This window comes from Triturus cristatus, chromosome 12 (assembly GCF_964204655.1).
Source record: "Triturus cristatus chromosome 12, aTriCri1.1, whole genome shotgun sequence".
NCBI lineage: Eukaryota > Metazoa > Chordata > Amphibia > Caudata > Salamandridae > Triturus > Triturus cristatus.
Genome location: NC_140595.1, coordinates 574,410,172 through 574,437,259, shown reverse-complemented (window position 1 = coordinate 574,437,259; position 27,088 = coordinate 574,410,172). Strand labels below are relative to the sequence as shown.

General features: G+C 42.9%; 1 protein-coding gene across 2 annotated transcripts in view; it reads right to left on the bottom strand.

Moving 5' to 3' along the window:
- Positions 1–27,088, bottom strand: part of LOC146776281 (ATP-binding cassette sub-family C member 12-like) — a 1,395,717-nt gene that overhangs the window by 461,582 nt on the left and 907,047 nt on the right. For both annotated transcript variants that reach the window (XM_085639684.1, XM_085639683.1), the window contains exons 19-20: positions 17,157–17,246; positions 12,253–12,356 (exon numbers count right to left, since the gene is read on the bottom strand). In XM_085639684.1, the coding sequence (XP_085495810.1) occupies positions 12,253–12,356; positions 17,157–17,246 (194 nt within the window). The remainder of the gene's footprint in view (positions 1–12,252; positions 12,357–17,156; positions 17,247–27,088) is intronic.

The following is a 27,088-nucleotide window of genomic DNA, read 5'->3' as shown; positions in this document are numbered from 1 at the left end:
CACTGCCACCCTCCACCAGTGCCCCTCATCTCTCTGTAACCCCTCCCCCTCATGACCACATCCTCCTCAAACTCCCTCACTACCACCCTCCACCAGTGCCACTCGTCTCTCCCTAGCTCCCCCCTCCACCCCATGACCTCTTCCTCGGATTCCCTCACTGCCATCCTCCAACAGTGCCCCTCATCGCTCCGTAGCCCCTCCCACTACCTCCTCCACAGATTCCCTCACTGCCACCCTCCAACAGTGCCCCTCATCTTTACGTAGCCCCTCTCTCATATGCATTTCATTTGTTGTATAGCGCAACTCATATCAGTGTAGTGTGTGTCAGTACTTTACACCATGCACAAATTATACAGAGACAATGAATCATACAAGTATATAAATCAGTCTACAGGGTATGTAACATAAGCCAATGAGGATTACAAGGTGTATGAATCACATGTCATACATACTGGTGGGCAGTATATTTTAAGAGGGTTTGGTCTGGGGAAACACAACCTTAGGATTTAAAGAGTATTCCATGGGGGTCAGCTTTACTGATAAAAATGTATATCTGCCCAATCATACTCATTTTAGCAACATTAGAATAATGAAAGATTGAGGAAGTTCTAACTATATCACAAAACAAAAAAAACTAAGTTCTAACTATACCATTCATGTTTGTATGCAGCTCTTTGATGACAGTTCATTGGTCACTGTCCTATGTTAGGATTGTAACTTCTGAACTGCAAGTAACACAAGGATATCTGTGACAAAGGCAGTAACCCACTGAGCTCCCACATAAACTACAATTCATCTGCATTTAAAGACTACTAACAGACAAATGATTGCTCTCTAGCAGGATCATTAATCACCAGAGTTATTTGGGCATTTGTATTGTCTTATTGTTGTCCTGCATCGGCCATGATAATGATAAAAACTGTTTAAATGAAGCACACACGAAGTATGTGTCCTGCTGGTCATGTGCACATTTTAAACCGAAAAACAAATAGTAACAAATTCTCTTACCTACTCCATTAGTCAAACTTTGTGTCACAGCCTGATGTGATAAGCTGCTGCAGGGGTTAGGAAAGGTGAATAGGAATAAACAAACTTCTTTTCTCCTGCACTGCATAGAAAAAGAAATATCCACGCAGCAGGGCAGTGGGCAAAGGTTACCATTGTCAAAGAAAGGATTTGTCGCCTTTCGCCATGTGGAGATGAAGGGGTGAAAAAAATAAACAAAGCCTCATTAACATGTAATTGGTCTTTTAAAGACCTGTGAAGTACTCAGGTGCAGCTGCGATAATCTCAAAAACTGTGTGTGTGTGTGTGCGCCCGGGAAGCTGTCTCGGCCCGGCCGCACACACACACTACTGGGGGTTGAAGCACTCAGAACCAAATGGCGTTGCGCCCCTGCCTTCAAGCCCTCACTGCGAGGGCCAAGGCTCCTGTTTGGGTGGGCCTGGCCCACCCGGCCCACCCGCTAGAATTGGGCCTGCCCATTACACTCCTGTGTATGATCACCACCTGTTATAGTGTTTGCATCCATTCCATAGATCATCGCTGAGTCTGAACACACACCTATTGCAGGACATACTGCGTGTATGCATCCATCCTTAATCCAATTAATGTGTGTACATATCTGTTACGATACAACAAAACATGCGTACCCATCCCATGTATGAGTACCAACACCTATCTATGGTACCACACTTGTGAGCACCCATGCATTATCAAACATTAGTACTCTTTGAACTCCCCATGTGTTCTCACAAAATTAGAAGTAGAGTGTCTCATCTTTTAGCATAAACTCACCACACTCAAAACTGGTAAACTTAAACAAATTATGGGAAAGGCAAATAAAGCCACACCCAGTGAGGTTCATGGGAACAAGGTAGGTATTCCAAGACAAAAAGTAGGTGTTCTGTCATCTGGACTGGGATTCTGTCATAGAACATGGGGATAAATATCTGTAGGTACCCCCTCGAATATTGCTTCTAGGTCTGGGTTTAGGGGGTAAACAAATCAAGAGTAAAAATGACAAAAACTCCCATGCAACCTAACGCAACACTCCAAACCAGGAAGTGTTGGCAGGCACAAGAAAAGAGAAAAACAAAAGGTGAAAAATAACAAAAGGCAGGGTAGAAACACCCTGACCCCCTAGGCCTGCTCAGGGGGTCCCACAAAGACCCCCAGGGCTCCAAAAAGCATTAAAAAAAATAAATCTGCTGAATTCACGCTGGGTGCGCAAATCCAGCCCAAATTTTTAAAAAACGAAGCGCATGCTCCCGCGCTTCGTTTAATTAAGCCCCCGGGTGGGCTAGGTCCCGGGGACATGCAGACATAAAATTGCGGGGGCCCAGGGGGACTCCCGCAGCCCCGGGGACCGCCACTCCCCGGGGCTTTGTTAAAATATTTGCAGGGGGCACACGGCCCCCTCGCAGCCCCGGGGACCGCCATTACAAGGGGACTTAATCCCCCAACTTAAAACACGCCACGGGCGCGTTTGCACAGTGGTGAAGGGAGGGGACAGGGCCTGAGGTGACATGTGTGCAAACACGCCCTGGGGCGCGTTTTAAGTTGGGGAATTAATTCCTCTTCAATCCCGAGGGACCCTGGGGGTCAACAACCCCACCAGGTACCTCCATTAAGCACCACTGCGCTGTGTTGCAGAGCGGTGGGCAAGGCCACGCCCCTTTTTACACCTCTCTGCAACGCAGCTCTGTGGCGCTTACTGGAGGTACCTGGTTGGCTAGTTGGACCCCAGGGATCCTCAGGATTCAAGGGGACTCAATCTCCCAACTTAAAACGGCCACAGGGCGCGTTTGCACACGTCACCTCAGCCCCCCCTTCACCACTGTGCAAACATGCCCCGTGGCGCGTTTTAAGAGGTAGTTTTAATCCCCCTGCCCTATTATGTACTAGGGCCTTACAGAGAAGGTCATGCTAATTCAGGGATACCCCAACGCATAGTGTTTCCTAGTGTATGTAGGTGTTTTCACTGTATTCTAAGTGTCTTTTAGCATAGCAATGGCTCTAGGTCTGGTTAGTCAGAGTCAGTTACCACCAGTACCCGTCTGAAAAAGTTGTGGGCACAGGATTATTTTGCAACAAGGCCTCTTCCTGCTCCTCTGTTGGTTCTTTTTGCACGTCTTGCTTCTTCCTGCACTTTTCTTCTTCTTTGTGGACTTCTGTTGCTTCTTTCTGCATTTCTTTTGCTTCTTTCTGTGCGTTTTTCCTTCATCCTTCACATGTCCTACCTCTGTAGGCATAGTTAGAAACTAGCATTTAAAAAACCTTTGAAATTCACTTAAAAAACCATAGGTTTCAGGCACGTTATAGTTAGAAATTAGCATTTAAAAAACCTTTGAAATTCACTGACAAAACCATAGGTTTCAGGCACGTTATAGTTAGAAATTAGCATTTAAAAAACCTTAGAAATGTACTGAAAAAACCATAGGTTTTAGGGAAAGTTATAATTAGTTGGACATTTCACTCGTACAAAACCAGTGAAATTCCTCCGTTATAGTTAGTTCAGCTAACTATAACTCACGCCCCGCAATGCACTGCTGATGACGTCACATATTACATCACTCATGACATGGTCAGTGACATCACTGATGACATCACTGATGACATCACTGATGACATCATCCAGTGACTGTGTGTTCCTGTAAAGTTTAAATATGTTTAATATATATAGGAAAAGGCGTATTGAAGAATGAGTGGGTGTATACGTGACTGAATGGATGATTTAGTAGGTTTGTGATTGAGTCTATCAGTGAGTGACTAAACGTATCTTACTGAATGCATGGGTTAGTGACTAAACTGTGTGAATGTCTGTATGCGTCTGTCTGTTGGTGTGTAAGTAGCTGCATGGGTTTATGAATAGCTACATAAGTATCTATATGAGTTATTGATTGGTTGTCTGAGTATCTGTATGGGTGCCTGAGTGTTTGCGTGGGTTGGGTGTGTGTGACTCTGTGCATAGATGTGTGAGTGGGTGATTCACTGGGTGCATGGTTTCAAGAGTGCATGTGTGATGGACTGTATGGGTGGGTGAGTGTGTATATGGGTGTGTCAGTGAGTGAATGTATATCTCAGTGGCACATGTGTGAGTAACTACATATGTGAAAGGCAGTATATATGTGTGTTAGAATATATAAATGGCTATAAGTGAGAGTGTGTGATTCTAATAGTGGCTGTATGGATGAATGTGTGCTTGTATCAGTGATTGTATAAGAGTGCAAGAATGTGCTCGTATTTGTATCAGTAAGTGAGCTGGTGTGTATAACTGTATAGGTGAGTAAATGGGAGTGTGATTAATTATTTGCATGAGTGACTAGGTTTGTGAGTACCTCCATGGATGAGTGGCAGTGTGTGAGTGTCTATATAAATGTATAAGTGCATATGATAGTCCTGTACTGAGTGAGCGTAAGTATGAGTGATTGTACGGGTGAGTGAGTGGATGTGTGTGTGGACCTAAGAATCAGTGAGTGGGTATGTAGTTATTGGTGTTGGAGTGTCATTGGTTTTGAGAATGGCCATCTGTAATTTATAGTGGGTGTATCAAAAGTTATATTAGGGTGTGAGAAGATGCATGAAATTTTCGCTTGGATGATGTCATCAGTGAAGTCATCATTGATGTCATTTGAGATGTCATCAGTGATGTCACTGACCATGTCATGAGTGATGTAATTTGTGACATCATCAGCAGTGCATTCCGGGGGCGCGAGTTATAGTTAGCTGAACTAACTATAATGGGGGAATTTCACTGGCTTTGTACGAGTGAAATGTACAACTAACTATAACTTTCCCTAAAACCTATGTTTTTTTCAGTGAATATATATATATATATATATATATATATATATATATATATATATATATCTTATATATATATACATATATATATTTCCACTGAAAAAACCAAAGGTTACAGGAAAGTTATAGTTAGGCTCAGATTTCACTCGTACAAAACCAGTGAAATTCAGCAGTTATAGTTACCACAGTTAACTATAACTTACTACCCCGCAATGCACTGCTTATGACCTCCCATATTACATCACTCATGACATTGGTCATTGACATCACTGATGACATCTCAATTTAAGTCACTCATGACATCAGCCCATGACTATTTGGTAAATGTTTGTGAGACTTAAAGATAAATGCTAAGCTGCAGCATATGCTAAATTACTATTCTTTCTGTGCTAATATTTAGTCATATTTCTAACACACCTCTCTGAGTGGCTGTCTGACTGCCTCTATCAGTGTGTGAATGGATGTTTGACTGGCTTTATGGGTGTGTGAGTGGCTGTACTCTGATGTATTAGTGGGTATGTGAGTAGCTGTATGGGTGAGTGAATGGGTGTGTGAGTGGCTGCTTTGTAGAATGAGTGGGTGTGTGAGTGGCTGTATGGGTGACTTAATGGCTTGGTGTGTGAATGGGCATGTGAGTAGCTGTATGAGTGACTGAGTAGCTATGTGAGTGGCTGTATGGTTGAGGGAGTGGGTGTGTGAGTGGCTTAAGGGTGTTTGAATGTGTGTATAAGTGAGTGGATGTGAGTGGCTGTTTTGGAGAGTAAATGTCTGTGTGAGTGGCTGTAAGAGTCAGTGAGTTGGTTTGTGAGTGGTTGTATGGGTGAGTGATTGGCTGTGTCAGTGACTGTATATGTAAGTGAGTTGGTGTGTCAGTAGCTATATTAGTGAGTGAGTAGCAGTGTGATGGGCTGTATGGATGAGTGTATGGGTATGTAAGCACCTGAGTAGGTGTGTGAGTGACTTTAAGGGCATAAGAGTGGGTGTGTAAGTGGCTGTATGACTGGATGTGTGAGTGGCTGTAGTAGTGAGGGAGTGAGTGCATTAGTGGCTCTGTGGGTGCGTTAATGGGTGTGTGAGTGGCAGTATGAGTTAATGGTTGTGTGAGTGGCTCTATGGTTGAGTGATTGTCTCTGTGAGTACTGGTATGGGTTTGTGACTGGGTATGTGAGGGATGTGTGCGAGTGAAAGTGGGTATAGAAGAGATTCTATGGAGGTGTAAGTGGGTGTGTGAGTGGTGCTGTGCATGATGTCATCAGTGAGGTCATTTGAGATGCCATCAGTGATGTCACCAACCATGTCATGAGTGATGAAATATGTGAGCTCATAAGCAGTGCATTGCAGGGGCATGTGTTATAGTTAGCTCAGGTAACTATAACTGCTGAATTTCACTGGTTTTCTACAAGTGAAATCTGAACCTAACTATAACGTCCCTGTAACCTTTGGTTTTTTTTCTGTGAAATCTAAGGTTTATTTTAATTCTATTTCGTAATTATAATGTCCCTGTCACCTTTAATGTCTACAGTGGGTTTTTAAAATTGTATTTCCTAACTGTAACATGTAACCTTTGAGAATGAGTGTATGAGTGAGTATATGAGTGTCTCAGTGTGTGTGTGAGTGCATGAGTGTCTCAATGGGTGTGTAAGTGGGTGTGTTAGTGTCTGAATGGGCCTGGGAATGGCTGCATAAGTGTCTCACTGGGTGTGTGAGTGGGTATGTAAAATGTCTGAGTGGGACTCTGAGTGGGTACATAAGTGTCTGAGTGAGTATCTTAGTGGGTCTATGAGTAGGTGTGAGAGTGTCTGAGTGGGTTTGTGGGTGGCTCCATGAGTGTGTGAGTCAGTCTGTGAGTGGGTGCATGAGTCTGTAAGTGGGTCTGTAAGTGGGTGTGTGATTCTGAGTGGGTCTGTAAGTGGGTTCATGAGTCTCTGAGTGGGTATGGGTCTGTGAGTGGGTAAGTGGGTGTGTGAGAGGCCAGGCCATATTTGAATGTGGGTGGGGTCCCCCTCCCTGGGATTATTTTAGTCTGGGCCCACAATTCTAGGTCCTGCCATCATTCAACAGGAGAGGAGGTCTGCACAACCCCCTCGCCTTGCCCATTTTGGCCCCAGGACCCCCATCCCCCAGCCACATTTAAATGGGAGAGGGGGGCCATGCAGCCTCAGGGACCTCACCCAGAGCCTGGCCTTAACTGAATGGTGGAGGGAACAGATTTCGACCCTGGGGCCCGGCCTGATATATATACGAGAACACAATCACCTGGGGCGTAGACTTAGTAGGTATGTACTAAAAAATTGAGGGGGCTGTTCCGCCTCACTCCCCCTGATGATTTCAGCCCCGGGGACCCCACCCTTCAGGGTCCAGACTTCATGCAATTGGGTAGGGATGTCACACAGTCCCCCTCCCTGGGCCTATTTTGGCAATGGGGGCCCAGCCATGTTTCCCTGGCTGCCCTGGAGCCTACCAAGGGAACCCAGTGTGCAATGGGACCATGGGGGGAGCCTAAAGAGCCCCACAGTCCCAGCCAGCTCCCTCCCTGCAGGATCCAGTATTGCAATTGAACACAGGGAGCTGCAGGAATGCAGCTCCCTGTGCGCAAAATCAATAGTTTCATCTCTTTCCCTGCCCGCATGTCTGCAGGGGATGAAAACTCTGCTTCCAGATTTGGTTTTTCTGTGAATTTCTACGTTTTGTTTTTATTCTATTTGCTAATTATAACGACCTAGTAACCATTGTTCTTTTCAGTGAATTTCTGCAGTTTTTTTTATGTTATTTCCTAATTATAACATCCCTGTAACCTTTGTTCTTTTACTGAATTTCACTGTTTTTAATATAAAGTCTACTACAATTTGACCATAAGTTCAGTTTATTCTTACTATTTATTTTAAAACTAAACATTGAAGGTAAGGTAACTTATGTAGTCTTTCTATAAATGCAATGCACCAAGTCTTTATTTTTTTAATTGATTTTATTTTTTTAATTGATTTTAGGGATCTGCGGGTCGGTTGTGAATCCGCAAACATATGTTATTGCAATTTTGTGAATCACTGCCAGTGTGGGGGTGTGTGAATGGCTGTGTGTGTTACTGTATTGGTATGTGAGTGGCTATATGGGGGTGTGAGTGGCTGTGTGGGTATGTAAGTGCACATGGGAGTGGGTGTGTGGGTGTGTAAATAGGTGTATGAGTAGCTGTGTGGGTGTGGGAATGTTTTTGTGGGTCTGTGAGTGGGTGTGTGAGTGAGTGTATGAGTGTGTGAATGGGTGTGTGAGTGGGTGTATGGGTGAATGAGTGGGTATGTGAGAAGTTGTGTGAGTGTATAATTAGTTCTGTGAGTGTGTTAGTAGGTGTGTGTGTGAGTGGGTGTTTGATTGGTTGTATAGGTCTGTGAGTGGGTGTATACATGCTTTTGTGGGTATGTAAGTGACTGAATGGTTGTTTGAGTAGGTGTGTGAGTGGCTGTGTGGGTGTGTTTCTAGGTGTGTGAGTATCTATGTGGCTGTGTGAGTGGGTCTGTGAGTGGGTGTGTGAGTTTCTGTATGGGTGTATGTGTGTGTGGGTGTGAGTGGATATTTGTGGATATGTAAATGGTTGTGTGAGTGGGTGTGTGAGTACCTCTGTGAATGGCTATGTCGGTCTATGCGTGGGTGTGTGGGTGGTTTTATGGGTCAGTGAGTGGGTGTTTTGAGTGGCTATATGGTTATGTGAGTGGTTGTGTGAGTAGCTGTGTGGGTCTGTGAGTGGGTGTATGTGTTTAAAAAAAATAATTGGGGTCTGGATCCATGGATCCATCCGAATATGCCCAGATGCAGGAGGATCCGGGTAGCTCCATGGATTCTCGCTCACTTAAAAATAACATTTTGGACAATTTCTGGCTCATGAGGGGTCCCTCACAGCTCCCTCAATTAGTCCCATTAGGTCAGGGTACATCTACCCTGACCCCTTCTATTTCTTTTATTATCCCCCTAGAAACTGAGTCCTACTGCACAGAATGGCACTGCAACTTTCCTCTCCGTCTCCGGTCAGCCAATCATGGCATTGCTGTTGGCGCATGGATCCACAGATCCACCACGGTGGTTCAGCATTTCTAGATTTACATACATCTTTTTACTTTAATAACTCCAAAACTACCTAACAGATTTACACCAAATTACAAAAAGCACTCTTTCTGGATCAAGGTCTAGTTTTCAGCTAAATTTGGAGTAATTCCATTCAGGGATTCAAACTTCAGTGGTGTCTAAAATTCTTATAGGGAATTGCAGGGGAATAGGAGTTTTGGGACTTCTCTGTTTTCTAATTCCCCACTTGACGAATCACCCCAAAACTTTCCAGACAGCAGCTGAAGTGCCTGACAAACTAGTTTTTAAAATATCGTACACACACACACACACATATATATGTGTGTATGTATATAAATATATAGTAGGAAACTGCCTCTCTGTACAACAGTGTACTAAAATTAAGTACACTATGTAGAGTTCGAGACATTCCTGACAGGCAGGTAGAGGTAAAAGTAGATAATACGATCTCTCTTTTTGTGGTAGTGTAGGTGAGCAGTTAGGCTTATCAGAGGGTAGTGTTAAGCATTTGTTGTACTCACAGAGACAATAAATGAGGCACACTCTCATGAATAAATCCAAGACCAATTTGTAAAAATAATGTTGATTTTTATATAATTTTTAAGACCATAAGCACAGTTCTGAGGTAAGTTCTTTTGGAGTTACAGTTTTTCAAAGTTCGGAAAATATATCGCTTTGGTGCACAGTTACACACCTTAGGAAACAATGGAGAAAAAGTAGAAAAAATGCATAGAAATTTAGGCAATGCTTTCAACAAGTTCCCCTTCTTGTTTTAAGTCAATTTCGGAATAAGGTCCAAGTTCAGGAGCATTCTGGATCGGCCGGGAGCAGTGATGCTAAGGTCTTGAAAGCTGGTGGACAAAGGCAAAAGGGGTATTTGAAAAAGCACTGCACAGAGGGACTTACAGGTAAGTCCTGTGGGTCTCCTCTAAGGGAGGAGGTCGCAAGGGCCTGGGGACCAGGGGAGTTAGACTGGTTGGTATGTGCTGGGGTTGGTGGGGCTGGGTGCAGAACAAAGCGGGCGTTGTGCATATTGAGGTTCCCATGGTTAGGAGCAGGCAACTTGGGGATGCACTCTCGGGACAGCTGGACATTTCAAGAAGTGGGTCTCAGGTGTCTTGAAGTCCCTCAATGGGTACTTGCTTCTGGTTCTTTGGGAGTAAAGCGTGGACTCTTCTTCTTGGTATTTGCTGTTAAGGGTCTGGTACCCCGGGTGTTGGTACGTCGCAGTTCCCGTAGGTCCTGGTGCCTTCAAACTTGGCGAAGAAGCAGATCTGACCCTCCAGAGCTTTTGTACCTTTTCTTGCTTCAGTGCTGTGTCGAGGTCATCAGGAAGCAGCAAGTCAACAAACTGGACTTCATGGGATTGGTGCCTGTGGTGTGCAGGGGAGTGCTACCTTTACTCCAAGGTAGCTTCACAGCAATTTACTGAAGGCTGGGGATGCTCCATGGTTCTTGGAGTCCTTTCAGGTGCAGGACTCCACAGCAGCAGCAATTGTCAAGTCCTGGGAGAAGCAGGCAGGGTTTAGCGCCTTTTTCTTCTGCAGCAGGAATCCAGTTCTCACGCAGCAGGTCTTCTCTGTTCTGATTTTCTCTTGTCTTCTGAATCTGATGTTCAGGTCTCAAGGTGCTACCTAAACACTGAATTTAGGGGTGTAACAAGGGGAGACAGGTAGTAGCCAATGGGCTGCCTACTTATAGGGTGTATACACCCCCCTCTAGTTACCACTTCCTGTGGGAAGAGGTACTACCCTAGCCATGATAGGAGATTTTCACACCATCCCAAGATGGTCGAAATTCAGGATAGAGGTTAACATTGTCTGCCCCTTCTCCTAATCTAACTAATTTTCCCACCTTTACTCCCACCAAAAGTAGAAAAGGAAACAGAGCTTGGCCTCCCCCACTATCTGGAGGTTCTTGGGTTGGTTTCCAAAGGTGGCATTGCCTTTGACGCTTCCCGCCCAGGAAGGCCAACCTGTCCTGGAGGAGGTGTGAAGCACCTCTGCCCAAAGCAGGCTTTGTCTCTAGCCTCTCAGCAGTGAAAAACGAAAATGGCTGTAATTCACTACCAGGGCATGTTACACACCTCAGTACATGCCCTACCTTTCAGATACACTGCACCCAGCCCAGGGGGGTACCTAGGGCCACCATAGGGATGCCTGACATGTACAGAAAGGGAAGGATAAGGCCTGGTCAGTGGGTGCACTGGCCAGGTCGACATGGCAGTCCTGGACTGCACATAGGCACTGCAAGCAAGCCTAAGACATCATTTTAGCGCTACTCCTGTGGGTGGCACAATCAGTGCTGCAGCCCACTAGTAGCATTTGAATCACCAGCCCTGGCACACGCAGTGCACTTTACTAGGGGCTAACAGGTGAAACAAATATACCAATCATGGATAACCAATCAATATAATAATTTACCAAGGGAGCACTTGCACTTTGACACTGATCAGCAGTGGCAAAGTGCCCAAAGCATCTAAACCAGCAAAAACGAAATCCAGCATAGCATCAAAAATACAGGAGGTAGAGGCAAAAAGTCAGGGGTAACCACGCCAAAGATGCCAGGTCTAACAAGAGCCATTTGCAAAATGGTGCTTTGTGCATGTTGGCGGAATCCTTTGGGGAGACTGAAAGGGACAAAAATGGAACTGGAGTTTCATCCGTGGCAAGAAGAGGGCCAGAAGTATCATAGATGCACTGGGAGGAGCATGAGCATCACAGCACACTCAGTTCTACTGGAGGTTACAGGACTTCCTTAACGGATACCAAATTGAGGGAGCAGTAGAGCTTTAGCATAAAGATCTAGAGCATGGGATGTTAAGGAGCTGAATATTAGCAAATGGAATGTGGTTATGCTATCAACAAGTAGTCATTTAGCACATGAATGCTTCTTTAAAGACAGAGTTGGCAGATAAAGTGTGAATTATCACAGGGAATTCAGCACTCAAGATACATTGGTTATTTACACGACATCAAGAAATATCCAGTGGGAAATTGACTGACGAATATGAAATGATTCACCATTACATTTCGTTTAGTAACTATTTTGAAAGTGCATTAAGATGCATAATGTGTCACAGGGCTGATTTAATGTAAATATGGCACAAACTCTTCAAAGCATTTATTTATCATCACAATAAAATGTGCTGTCCATAGTCAATCCTTCACATTTGATAGGACAATATTCAGAACAATAAGTAGAACAATATTCAAATGCTCATCTATTTACTGCTAAAAGTAGACAAAATTTTCCTGAACAATCTAACACGTGACACAATCATTTAAACAATGGATGCTCATATTCCCTTATTAAACTTTGCATACAATCAAAAATATAAAGAAACATGTATTCTTAATTCTTCAAACTTACCCCTGCACCCTGTTCTATCCAGTAGCTTAACCACCAATTGCTGAAGGCAGATATACCAATCATTAACGTGAATAGTATGATAATTATTATTGCCACTATGTATCCTACAAAATAAATATATTTGTATTAGTAACACATTGAATTTTACTGCTTTAAACGAAAAATACATTGCTTTCAAAACTTTGTGATCATGTATTTTATTTTCATCCAGATAGCTCGTAATTCATATTGATGGCTAGGGTTCAGTATGGCTTGAACAGAAATAAAATTCGCAATAACATATAATTTTAAGGCAATCAAATACTGCCATGAATCTTGATTCCAACTCCATTCCATATGAAAAATAAATGGTTACTTTTGTTGTAGTATAGCAAATATTTCTTTACTTGCCAGAGCAGCACCATCATGTAAATTATTCAATCAGAAATGAAGCAGCCATGCCTGTCTAAACACAAAGACTGTTACGATGGTAAGAGGCCTGTGTATGACATGATGGAGAATAAACCAACTATATACATGGTATATAATTGGATTCCCATCAAAGTGTTAGTGATGTGACAAGCAGTGCTTGTTGACTGAGGCAGGGCATTTAAGAGGCAAATTAGCCTGATGCACAACACAGGTTCTGATACTAATTGTATTTTTTGCATATGTCCTAAGAATTGCCACTAACTGGGAGGAAAACATTGATTGGGAATGCCATAAAGGAAAATCTATGTCCATCCTGGCTGAATTCCTGAGTAAAAGAGGGACGTGATAGAGAAGTGACTTGGAATCTACTTTGACTAAGTCTATACTCCATATTGCCACAAGAGGCAGTCCAACTAAACCTATGCAGTTGTAGCAAATACTAGACACCAACTCTCTGCATGGTATCTGTCTTGAATTGAAGATAACACTTGTGAACTTGTTCATTCTTTAAAAACAGGCTCAAATACCTTGTCCGGTTAAAAATGGATATGATTTAGAGTCTCTGACCTGGTTGCACATCTATTTTGCATTCCAAATTTGGTGCCAAGTAGGCTTCATTTGATAGAATGTTATATGCAGCCACTCCTTCCAGCAAAACCAAAATGAAAACCTTTTTAACCACCATCTATCAGTAGAGGAGGTAACACCATTGTGTTTTCCATCATCCAGCAGCAGAGTAAGTGACAGCACTGGATTTTCTTTCACCCGTTGTCACACGATGTGACATTACTTTCTGCCTTCTCCAACCTTTAAGGGCATCCCGTTGCCAAACTACCACCAGAAAAGGCCAGGCGCAGACCAGGGTTTCAGCTGTTTGGGCCTGTTGGGGACAAGAAGGGCCTTGGGCCAAAACCTTTGCTCAACTGAGATTTACAAGGTGGCATATAGTGATGTGCCTTGCCCAGCACCACCTACTGTCAATCCCCACAATCACACCCAGAAAGCATTCAAAAAAGGCATAGACCCAATCTTGTATACACACACCCCAACTCCCACATATCCTCAAACTACAGAACACACATTCCAACTCATGCTATCAGTGCTTGCTTATCAGTACTTCATGTACCAGACATCCTCACCTATCACAAGCTTCATCACAGAAAAATGGTTCACATCCACATCTTACATCCTAGACGTCATTCTTTCCACAGGCCACAGTCATCCATAATAAGGGTGGTCCATATAAGATGGGAGGAGACCTCTCTGTCATCCGGAAGTCCTCCTAGTCCTGCATCCTAAGAGAGCAAATAACACCTAACTCGATGGAGCTGCTGACATTTCCCTATCCCTGCAACTCAGTCCACCTCCGCCCATCTTATATACAGGACTCCCAGGAAGAACAAGGACTTCATTAATGAATTCTCAGATTCCCTCACCACCTCATCCATCCGATATGCCCACACCACCCACTTAGGAGACTTCAACCTCCCAAACAACAAAATCTCAAAAAGAAAAAAGCTAGACCCTCTTTAACCTCATTGATATGTGGTACAACATGTCAAACACCAAACACACTCTAAATGCTACATCATTGAACTTCTCTTCTCAACATCACCAACAATTCAGTGCTAACCACCCATATCTCTGGATTGGACTGACCGTTTTTGCATCCCTATCTCCATGCTTATCGTCCTACCATACAAACCTTGGTCAACACAAAATAAAAGACCAAACCTTCAGATCCTACAAAGACTTCTCCATAGCCAACCTAATGCTTGAACTTATCTCTCAACCTATCAACTTTATGTCTGACACCAACACCCTTGCAAACAACTTCAAAAATGTTTGGGAAAGCAATTTTAACATCCATGCCCCAATTACAGCATGCAAGTGCAAGCTAAAACGTTCATCACCCTGGTACTCTACAGATCTTGCTAATAATAAACAATCCATCAGCAGACAGGAAATAACATTTAAACAAAACATAACTCTCAAGAACCTCTTGATACTGAGGTCCTACTTTCCAACACCATCAATGAAGCCACTAACAGCAGCAAAACACTGTCCAGGACATTCAAGCACTGCATCAACCTCCTTCTGGGCCCACCTATTCCTCACTCTAAAGAAAAGTACAATATGATCAACCCCTTCTTCTGTGAAAAAATACAGATGATCCGACAGCACATCAATAACACCAACCATGCTTCAGCTCTTCTTCGTCCTCAACCTAGGTTTATGTCCTCAAACTCACTGACTTTATGCATGTACAGAGCTCAGATGCCTTTTGGTTTTTCTTGCACTACAGAAATAACATATAAATACATACATACATACATATAGTATCAAAAGCTCAAAGGCCTTCTTCGGATAGAATAGACAAGAGTTTGCCTTGGACACACTGGTACAAATAACATTTAACTGCCTTATTTTTATGTTTGTAGATTGGCTGAAACAATTATTGTTCATCCATTGCGAATCAGCCACAAGGAATATGGTGTTTTGCCACTAATTCTGTACACCTGAAAAAATATTGATATCTGGATATATTAACTCGCATTTTGCCCCTAGATCAAGCCACATTGTCTTGCTAAAAGTATGCTGCACTCTTCACAAGAGGCATATACCAAAATGACACTGCCCTAATTCCAATGCTCTTGTGCAAGGCCAAGGGTGATTCAAATGTCTCTGATGTAGGACATTTAGCCGGTATTTCTGAATTTATGTTGCCAATATTTTCATTACAAGTTTAGATGTTTGTCTACATGTGAGACCCATCAATACACCTATAGGTCAAAACAAATTCATCATAGTCAAAACTGACAGAAACATAAAAAAACAAAAACAAATAAATTAACCCATGAAAAATATACTTGCTGAAATTACAACTCTAGCCGAGAACCTTACTGGCATACTGGCCAGGATAGAATACTTAGTTGAGAAGATTATATAGCATAACAGTAATTACAAGGATGATAAATTGTTGATCTTCTGGTGAATTTGGATACAATTTGGGAAATGAACAGTCTCCAGCTGTTCATACACCTCTGTAGACATGCACCTCAATAAAATACAATTTTCCTAAAGACCCTCTATTGCAAGTCGTAACATCAGACAACCAACTAGCATGCAGATTATACATAAAAGATGAATTGGAATAGATTATTCTTCTCATATCTTCTATTTTGGATAGAGTGTACAAGTTTAAGAAGTTAGCTGAAATTACAGGTCACTGGTCAATATAACAGAGAATGTATATGTAAATGTAAGAATCTGTGACTTACATGAAAGCAAATGTATGGGTGGTTAAAGAGCTCTATTCATGGTTCAGTCACATGGAAACAGGGAGAATTAATAATCTCAATCTATTCAGAATCTCAGAACACGTTAAAGCTAGTAAGTGTGAAAAAAACTATATATCGCGCCAAAATTGTATTCCAATTTCAACCAAGAATGGAATAGGAATAGGAATTACAGGCTATTACCAAGACTGCATCTATAACACCAATACACATTTCATATGTAGTGTTGACTTCAATATTGGATTAACAGCCTTATGTTCTCATAACAGATCTTTGTGGGAACAAACAGCCAAAATTCACCATTTGTCAACCATAGCTAAGATAGACATTACTTTCCTTCTCTCACTTAACCTTGTCCTGGCTCAATCTGGCCAGAGCATGCTTTTTAGGTTTTTAGTATGATACATATCAGTATCCAACAGTCACTTTTATCCCTTCCTTATAATATACTCCAGTAATTCTGGGCATCAAGAACCTGTCAAACATATTCTAAAGTACTGTTTTATATTTAAGTGTTGGTTAGCAGAGGCCAGGCCCCCAAAGAGCAACATTTTGTTTTTTATTTGATTGCCGGAAAAGGAAGGCAATGGCTTTAGAGTTGTAGATTGTCTGCCCCAAACCCCCACTACCACGACCCTCGTCTTTGAGCAGTATACAGTAAAGACGACAGGCACCTGACCTGCCCACTTTGAAGTACACATTCATTGACATAATAGAAGGACCATTCTCAGCAATGCAAATGATAATCCTTATCTTATGCCTATAGTGCTACTCATGTAATTGAAAACGTGTTATTTGCTAAATAAAAAGTGGTCCTTCTATTATATGTCGCATCAATCAGATGGAAAGTGGTGGTAATTGGGGTTATGCATCAGATGGGGACAGGAAGAAAGAAGGGTAAAAATCACTTACTGCTATGATATTTGGGGCATGTTGAATATTTGAGGGAGATGGGGTATGACCCTGAAACTTTTGAGGGTCCACAGGTTTTGAAGGGACTAGCCAAGAATATTGACAGTATACTTTTAAAACAATTCACCCAGGCCTTTCCATGACACATAAATACACACTGAATTGGGAAGTGTTTCTACCCCAAAAGGACAATAAAGAGATCAATTATTCTAAGGCACACATTTCCGTCATATTTCAGTGAAACTCTATGAGTTAAAATGTCAAGAAACACATATCGCTTACCTCCTGCTGCTTTAATATAATGGTGATAGGTCTGCCTTGAAACAGACCCTTCTTGCATTTCTTCTTTTAAAAAAAGTTGGTTTTCAAATGCTATGGAATAAATAACAGTATTTGTTACCTTAACGTGATGCATTATTTCATGTATATTTATTATGTCTGTTCACAAACCAAACGCACGCATGCATTGAAAAAATGCATACACATACAAGAAAATAATTACTTGTCATATGAAATTATGCCCCTTAATTCTAACTTAGAAAAACAATTTACATCTGCAGACTCATTCTATGACTGTAATTACAATTTTTAAAGAAACATAGGTCAAAATGTTACATCGTTTTACAAAAGCCTTAATTTGCCTCATCCCTGAGATACAGTTTGTGGTAATATTTAAGAACAATATATCAGTATGTACACTTTCTGAGGAATTTTTATACTTCACATATGTTCCCTTAGATGGTATACCTGGATGTGAAATGTTACTAATGTATCAGGCAGGATGTGTATAATTAGGTTAATTTGTTGTGAGAGCAGGCTGCCTAATCTGCAGCCATACCTACTATAAACATAACATATTATTATTTCAAAGAATTATTAGTTCTGTTATGGTGGCAGCTGGTGAAAGCAAGCATTGGTAATGCATCGGTTTCACCTATGTGATGAATAATAAGCTGTTTTTATCAATTTACTGTCCGGGACTAAATAAAGAGCTCCCTTACAAGTATCATGGGAGTTGAGAGGATGTGGCAAAGCGACCAGAGCTGCTGACTCGAGAGCTGGGATCCCAGTTCGAGTCTCGGTGGTGCAACATCCTGTGATTCTGGGCAAATCACTTCTCTGTGTGATAAATTGCTATATAAATCTGCTGCAAGACGAAAAAGCAAAAAGAGGCAAAACTTTATTAAAAATGGTTCCACCAAAGCGATGTTAACAGTATTTTGGCTACAGGAAGTTGATAAGAGAAGCAGATGGGGAACATGCAGACTCGCGATCGTGTAAGGCGGTCTTAATTGCTTTTAAACCTTTCTCCTTCTGTTAAAATATTTGAATTGTGTATTTTGGATCTGTCTAGCACTTGCACTTTGTTTCCCTACCCGGCACTCCTCTCTACTGGCAGTAACATACCGCTCTGCTCCCTGGTCCACCACTGGTTTGTCCCGATTGCGTGGAGGGAGTAAGCGGCAACAAAGGTCCTCACTTCCGGGCAGGGGGGCAGAGTCACACAGTCAGCAGTCTAGCTGCTGGACCCAATAAAACCTATGTCGACCACGACGCACAGCTGATGTGCGATCGAGAAAGGCGGTCTTAATTGCTTTTAAACCTTTCTGCTTCTGTTAAAATATTTGAATTGCAAATTTTGGATCTGTTGAACTCTTTTTAAATATTGCTCTCATACTTGCACTTTGTGTCCCTACCTAGCATCCTCTCTACCGGCTGTAACATACCGTTCTGCTCCTTGGTCCACCACGGGCTCATCCCGATTGCATGGAGGGAGTAAGCAGCCTCAAAGGTCCTTACTTCCGGGCAGGAGGCAGGGGGGCGGAGTCACACGGTCAGCAGTCTAGCTGCTGGACCTATTTAAACCTATGTCGACCACGACGCGCAGCTGGTGCGCCGCCAGTGTGCCGAAGGAGCGCCAAAGGCAAGCCCACCTGCATGCATCCGGCCGGGGCCAGGGGCCAAACCCCCTGTCTGTTCTCCCTCAGGTAAATGCTTCTACTCCCCTGACTTCCTCCATTGCCTAAGGGGGGTTGTAAATAAAAACTGTCTACACTCCTTACCCCCATCTAAGGATAATATCACTTGCCCCCACTACTCTTTTAAAGTTTATCCATCTCTTAAAGCCCAGACCTCCGCTAAGAACCACGCACCTTATAAAATGTTTCTATCAAACTGTAGGTCCCTACCCAAACATGCTTCTGAAATCTCTATTTTATTAGAGGAGGAACTCTCGGATGCTCTGTTTCTAACCGAAACCTCTCTCAACAATGAGTCTGATCCAGTCCTTGCACAATTCCTCCGTCCTGGATACCTCATCCAGCGGTTAGACCGCAAAAGCGGCAAAGGTGGTGGCACTGCTATTATATACGAAGACCTGTTTAAATACCGCATTACAGCTGACCCTCTACCTGACTGCGAGAATCTTTCTTTTTCGATAAGCTTCTCGTCTATCCACATGTTTCTCAGGCTTATTAATTTATATCCCCCCCCACCCCCCGGAGCTCATGGACGACTTCTTAAAGTTCTTTCCGAAATCATTGCTAACCTAGCCAGCTCCCCTTCCAGTTTCACTATATTAGGAGATCTTAACCTGCATCTAGACGACCCCATAAACTCTGTTGCTCCTGAGTTAGTTAGGAATCCCTCAGCACTTCAGTTTAAACAAAGAGTTTCTGGAGCCACCCACGTCAAAGGTCATCTACTGGATCCCATCTTCACTAACAGTGAGGAACTTTCAGTGGGGGCTCCAACCCTGCTGCCATGGTCAGACAACTTTTTGATTCCCCTGTCATGGGACATCACGGGTCCACTCTCCACATTTAGTACGGTTAGTAGCCAGGAATGCACCTGGTCTAAGCTTCCCCTAGAAAAGTGGGTCTCAGCTCTCGAAGCCACTAGGCCTTCCAGCAAACTGAACCCCATCATGGCCAATGATAAGTTTAACAAATGGATTGAGTCCTCTCTAGACCATGTTCTCCCCAAAAGATCTACCTGCAAAACAGTCATGCCCAAGATCTCTCTATGGTACTCCCCTAAGCTCCGTGAACATAAACAAATGTAAAAGAGAATGGAGAAGGGACTACGCGGCATCTAGCAAACTAAAATATAGGGAAGCTATCAAAATCAATCAAGCTGAAATCAAATCTGCACTAGCTGCCTATTATGATGGAAAAATCAGCAGGAAATATTCTGCAATGCCAAAACTCTCCATAAACTTCCCTTCCCACGAGCCACCACTGATGATGCCCTCACCCGCTGCAACGATCTGGTAGAGTTCTCCTATAAGAAAATCCAAGATATATATGTCACCTTCCCTCTCACAGCCCGTCAAAAAGACCTGTCTCCTACGGTTATCTCCCCCCATTACACCCAAGCGTTGAGGGAGCAGATTCCTCTGCTGGACCTTAAATCATTAGAATCCATCTTGGCTCTCAAAAAATCAGGCTCACCCAGGAATCCCGCTCCTCCTCATGCCTTGAACTTAGCCACTGTAATAATTCTTCCAGTGATTCGTGAATTTATTAATTCCTCTATCTCTTCTGGAATGGTTCCCCCACCCTGGAACTGTGCCACGGTGAATGTACTACTCAAAAAACCCAATCTCGACCCGGATCACGTGGGAAATTATCGTCCTATCTCCCTCCTCCCGGGGGTTAGTAAAATCCTTGAGAGGCATGTTAATTCAGTCCTATCTGGCTTCTTAGAGTCCAACAACCTGTTTCACTCCTCACAGATGGGACCCAACATGAGATGGAAACAGCTCTTTTAGCGGTGGTTGAAGAGTCCAGGAACATTTTGGACCAAGGTGGCACAGAGGCTATCATCATCCTGGACCTCAGCACCGCATTCGACACCGTCAACTATAACTTCTTGACTCTCAGACTCAGTGGAGTGACTGGGGGTGTCATCACCTGGCTGCAGTCCTTCTTAGAAGACAAATTCTTTCAGGTCTTCGAAGGATTTCTAAGCACATGTCTCAGCTGCGGTGTGCCTCAGGGATCTTCCCTGAGCCCTTCACTGTTTAATGTATACATAGATCTGCTGGCAGAGATAGTCCATCCATTTGGCATAAAAATAGTTGCATACGGTAATGACACAGAACTAGATGTGGCCTTAAACCACCCGGAAAATTCAACCTCCGGCCTAGGCCCCTGCCTGGAAAAGGTAGCTAAATGGATGGAGCTCTCCTGCCTGAAACTAAACGGAGATAAGACGGAGCTTATGCTCCTAGGCAACTCTCCAATCTTCGACTCAGGGTTACTGTGTGCTAATTGTCTTGGCACTGCACCAGCACCAAAGAATCAGATCAAAGGTTTGGGCATGTGGCTGGATCACTCCCTGAATTTTGAATATCAGGCAGAAACTATCGTCCAAGTGCTATGGCATTCTGAGGATGCTCTGTAAAATCCTTCCTCTTCTCCCATTCCTTGCAAGAAGGATAATGGTCCAGGCTCTTATTCTCTCATATTTTTCACACATGGAGAGTGAGAGAGTAAACGACACAGTTGCGTTCTCCCGTACTAGACTTTTTTTCACAATGAGCAACTGTTCTAGAAAGAGTGGAAAATAATAATCTTCCGTTGTAGTGGAGTAATATTCCAAAACCCAACTGTCAGGTGGAATATCAAAGATATTGAAGTAAAAGCCTCACTCACATAATAATGACATGCTTCATCATAGGCAAATACTCCACACCCAGAGAAGATGGTACTCTCCGGGCGGACTCAACCAAAGATATAATGGGAGTTCTTAGATAAGTGGGTAACTGGTTAAGCAGGGAACCAGGTTATAATTAAAAATACCTGCGAGTATACCCTTAATTGGTCCTTTATTCTTGGGTACTCTTGGTATCGTTAAAAACTTCGTGTTGGGGTTATTTTGAATCTAATTTAATTCAAATGTACCCTCAGTTTTGTGCCAACATGTTTCGGCCCTTACAACTAGCCCAATCGGGTCTGGGGGCCTTCGTCAGGGCGATGTATTTGTTCTGTATTTATATATCCCTGCCGTGTGTCAATGCATGTGTTGCATGCACCTCAAAAGTGAGGCCTTATGCACTCACCTGTACGTGTTCGTACTCCGACACCAGTAGTTTTTCTATTAGAGATATCAAACAGAAGCAGTTTAACATTTATACTTTATAAACATATTGAAAATACTACTGTGCCTATATTGTGCTCTTATTATCTACAATGAAGGTGGAGTGTAAGTGCACCACCTGACTATGTGCTCACTATTTGTGGCTTAGTGGACTAAAGAAATTTTAATCCCCAAAAATTTTTTGGGTGCCAATTCACTAAAATCCAATCATCGCGCTACGTGCTCTCTAAAAGGGATTGTTGGATCATAACTGTAGTGGCCACGACCGTTGTGTAGGTTAAAATCAAACCCAAATGCCGCACTCTCTCCTCTCTCGAGAAAGGCGCTAAGAGTGGTGTTTTGAATTCATTCATTTGAATTCTTTTATTCGCTGTGTTCTATAGTGCTTGTTTATAAACCTATAGACGGGATATGTTCATAGTTCTCAACTAAGGTGAAGGGAGAATTATCTTTCCGACCATGTTTAATTGATAAAGCAACAACCCGTTGTTTCTCACCTACTGGGAGATGCCTACTCGTACCATGCAGTTCTCATGTGTAGGGGTGATATCTTGTAGTCACACACTAAATTGAAAAAACGATATATGTCACATGCTATCTGATGCACAAACACGACTTGCTTCTTAAATGTCTGACATGCGTGGTATTAACATCTATGCAGAACATGCACGTTATGTTAACGATATGTGTCCCACACAACTCATGGTAGTATTACCTAAATCACGTAGTGAGCAGTGGCTACAATCGCACATCCAATGGGGTTTAGAATATTATAAAACGAGGACAATATCCCGCGGTGCAGTGCCTATTTGCCCTATAAATCTACGAACATTGTGTCCGCTGGTTAAAGGTGGGCTGCTCTTGCCTGCCCCTCTCAGATAATTGTGTGCTACACTGGCGATAAGGACGCATCTTCTCCTCCCCCTTAGTCTAAAGTGAGGTAACCACAATTATGTTGCCATTCAAGACTCCAGTGTAGTTGAATAGGGGGCCTCCATAAGTAAATGAATTTATATCCCCACTTACTTCGTCAAAGATAACACCCGCTGTTCCACCTCTCGGGACACATCGTCTGCCGTCGGAGAGGTTTCACTGATACTGGGGCCTTAAGTGGAGCGTTTACCTTCTGCTGATTGGTCGCTCTATCTGGTACAGAGTGATCTCTATGGCATAGAATGGGGATGCCGGGATATTAGGCATGTGTCTGACTGGTTGGCCCGGGTTTCTGGGTAATGTAGTTTTGCATGTCGCGTTTACGATGTTCTTCCTCTGCGGCGTAAATCTACCTCTTTTTTATTTCAATCAGTGTAACTTTATGTCGCCACGAGGTTTTTGCAATTCCGATCGGGACCTCTGAACATCGTGTATTCAACTATGGAATTTAACCGAGTATGTGGAGAGTGTGTTTACTGCCAAGGTTCGTGGTGATTATTCCGCTCCCCATTTATAATTCCTACATATAAGCGAATGTGTGGAGAGTGTAATTGTAGCCCAGGCTCTGTCCTGTATTTATGAGCCCTATTGCTGGTGGTCTGTATTTCCAACCCCTCCATTTTTCTGCCATATTGCAAGGGATTTGTTTTTGGCCAGTATTAGGTTATGTTGGTTAATATATACTGTAACTGCCAAATGCACCATCTGCACATTTGTAGTATTCTGTTTACGTCAGGGAAGTCCACGGGATTTCCTCGTTCAGGCCCAGTGTTGCGCTTGACAAGCGGTAGATCCATCTCTGTTCCAGTTTGAGTAGTTGTCCTTCGTTGCAGCTGTTTGGTAATTTTTCAATCACAGTCCAAGTGAAATCAGTCTCATTGCGATTCTGGTATTGAAAATGTCGCATCATTTTGGTGATTGTTTTGCCACATCTAAATGTGCTCCGATGCTCATTTATTCTGGTTTTAACTTTCCGTGTGGTCATACCAATGTATATCTTCTTACATTTGCATGTTATTAGGTAGACTACGTTCTGGCTGTTGCAATTACTAAAGGTACGTTGTTACCACGGGGTTCTTAGGCCTACGTTAATCTCCTTAGTAGCTGTTGTTAATCTACATACGTTGCACGATCCACACGGGAAATGTCCTACCACTTCTGGGAGATTCCACAAAGTGTGTTGCTGCCCTGTTCTTGTTTGTCTCTTATTTGGACGGGTATGAACAACAGCATCCCGGATTGACTTCCCTCTCCTGAAGGCAAATAATGTTTTTTCCAAACCCAGACCCCCTGAGTTTAGGGTTCTCCAATGTCGTAGGATAATTCCTTTTATTTCATTGGATTCTTTTCCGAAGGTAGTGACACAAACCATTTTTTTTTCTCAGTTTTAGTTCGAGGTTCAAGCAATCCCTCTCGGTTGCTATTCTTCGCTCTTTTATATGCTTGTTTGATCAATCTTTTTGGATAAGATTTTGTCTTTAATTTGTTTGTCTGTTGTTCAGCGTGGAGTTCATATTTCGCCTTGTCTGTGCAATTTCTTCTCAATCTTAGAAATTGACCTACTGGTAGGTTATCTTTTAAAGCTTTAGGGTGAAAGCTATCATATCTGAGCAAGTTGTTAGCGTCAGTCGGTTTGTAAAACACTTCTGTTTTTAGTATCCCTTCGGTTGGCCAGATCATAGATCCAAGAAAGTAATGGAATCTCTTGCCATGGTCATCGTGAACTTCAGGTATGCATCCTTGGAGTTCAACCAAGCTAGAAAATCATGAGCTCTGTCAACATCTCCTTTCCAAATGACGAATATATCGTCGATAAAGCGTTTCCACGTCCCCAAGTTGGTGTGATAAGGGTTTGTCTCACTATATATGAACGTTGTTTCAAAGTTGTGGACATAAAGGCACGCTATGCTAGGCGCGCAGGTCATGCCCATGGATGTACCATGGGTTTGTAGGAAGTACTCTCCTTCGAATTCGAAGTAATTTCTCGTCAGAGATAATCTTACACAATCCACAACAAACTTTATCGGTGTTATGGATGTCCAATTCTCTGATCTCAGTAGTTTCTCTATCACCGTTAGAGAAGCTTCTTGTGGAATGCTGGTGTAAAGCGCCTCCACATCGAGGGTCATCAAGTAATCGGTAGTTGGATCAAATCTTAGTAGTTGGAGTTTCAACAAGATGTCCTGTGTATCTTTGAGGTATGAAGGCATTTTTAGTACCATTGGTCTCAAGAAGTGGTCAGCGAATTTTGAGAGTGGTTCGAGTGCCGAACCGATGCCTGAAACGATTGGTCTTCCCGGTGGTGGATTTATGTTCTTGTGTACTTTCGGGAGAATATAAAAGTATGGTATCTTTGGGTCATTCTCTGCCAAAAAATTCCCCTCAGCGGTGGTGATCCATCCCTCTTCTGTGGCTTTTGTTACCATCTCATGTATTTCTGATTTTAGGTTCTCCGTTGGATCTCTCTGCAACCGTGTGTAATTACGGGAGTCATTTAATAGTTTTAGGCAATCCATGTTGTACATTGCGATGGGTAGGATCACTGTTGCTCCTCCCTTATCCGCTGGTTTGATGATGATGTCCTGCATCTGGTCGAATTCCGTCAGTGTACGCCGTTCCATAGTTGTGAAATTGTTGAACGATCTGCGGTTCTTATCTTTGAGTTGATCAACTTCCCGTGTTACCGCCGTTTCAAAGGCTAGTAATGCTGGTGGCATGGTATGGTTGGGAGAGATGAATTTTGATTTCTTTTTCAGGCCAGTGTTTCTATCTCCAGTGTCGGTCAATTCTTCTGTTCCCTCTGTTTCTGAAAAGAACACAGATAGTCGGAGTCGACGGAAAAATTCCGCTAGTTCTATTCTTAAGTTGAAGAGATTAGACCTATTCGTCGGGACGAAGCCTAGTCCTTTCTTTAGCACTTCTTCTTGTGTTTTTGAGAGGACTCTGGGGCTCAGGTTTAATATTCCCGTGTGTTCTTGCTCGTGCTGGGTCTCGGTTCCTGTCCCGTAGGGTCTTCTCTGTTTGTTTCCCACTGTACCCTGGGTCCTCTCCGGTTGCCTTCTCTTTGTGTCCGGCCTCGTCCTAAAAAAGGTTGTTGATAGGGTTGCCATTGATATCCAAATTGTGGTGGTTGAAACGGTGCTTGCATGAAGGGGTTCCACCCAAACGGTGGTTGTTGGTAAGGGCCAAGGTGTTGGTATGTACCCCTGTTCCTTCTGGAACGATTGCCTCTGCGTCTTTGATTGCCTTTCTGGCCGTCGTAAGATGAATCGCTTGAGTAGTTCCCAGAGCCTGTACTGTCTGTATCTGTAAAATCTGATTTATCTTTTACAGATGGTGTGTAATCTTCCTTGGAGTATGGAAATACGTTTTCAAACTTGAACTTTTTTAAATCTTTTTGAAATTTTGTGATTTTTGCCTGGGTAAGATATTCTTTGTATTCATTAATAGTTTTATTGTTTTCATCTAGTTTCTTCTTAAACTGTGCGATAGTGATCTGGGTCTTCAAACCATTTTCTAGTGTTTTTATTTCAATGAGTAGAGCATCTGAAAGTCTTTTTGCAGTTTTCATAATTAAGACGAGCCAGTCCCTGCTGCATTTCCATGCAATCAAGGACCAGCTGCGTCTGAATTCCGGGTCATTCAAAAATATTCGTGGAGAATTTGTTACAATCAGACCGTTGGGTGCTATGTTGTCCCTCAAATATTCCGTCATAATTGCACCTTCGTAGGGTTTTAAGTTGTGTTCGTTTCAATTCAGTTAAGGAATCCCAATCGCCATTGTTTTGGCTTACATGCGTAAGTGTTGTGTCAGAGATTAGTGATGGCAAAGCTAAAATGGATGATATTTCATCCTCATCATAGGCGAACCCTTCCGCCATTTTTAAAGGGTTCTTTTAGCCACCAAAGGGAGGTGTATCGCCCCCCAATTCCGTACGGGGTCCTACCAGAATAGATTTTATTCAGTGTCCCTGTAACCCTTGGAGGGGTTGTATTTTTTAAGGCTCTCTGGGCTATGGAGGCCCCTCTAAATCTATTTTTCACACATGGAGAGTGAGAGAGTAAACGACACAGTTGCGTTCTCCCGTACTAGACTTTTTTTCACAATGAGCAACTGTTCTAGGAAGAGTGGAAAATAATAATCTTCCGTTGTAGTCGAGTAATTTTCCAAAACCCAA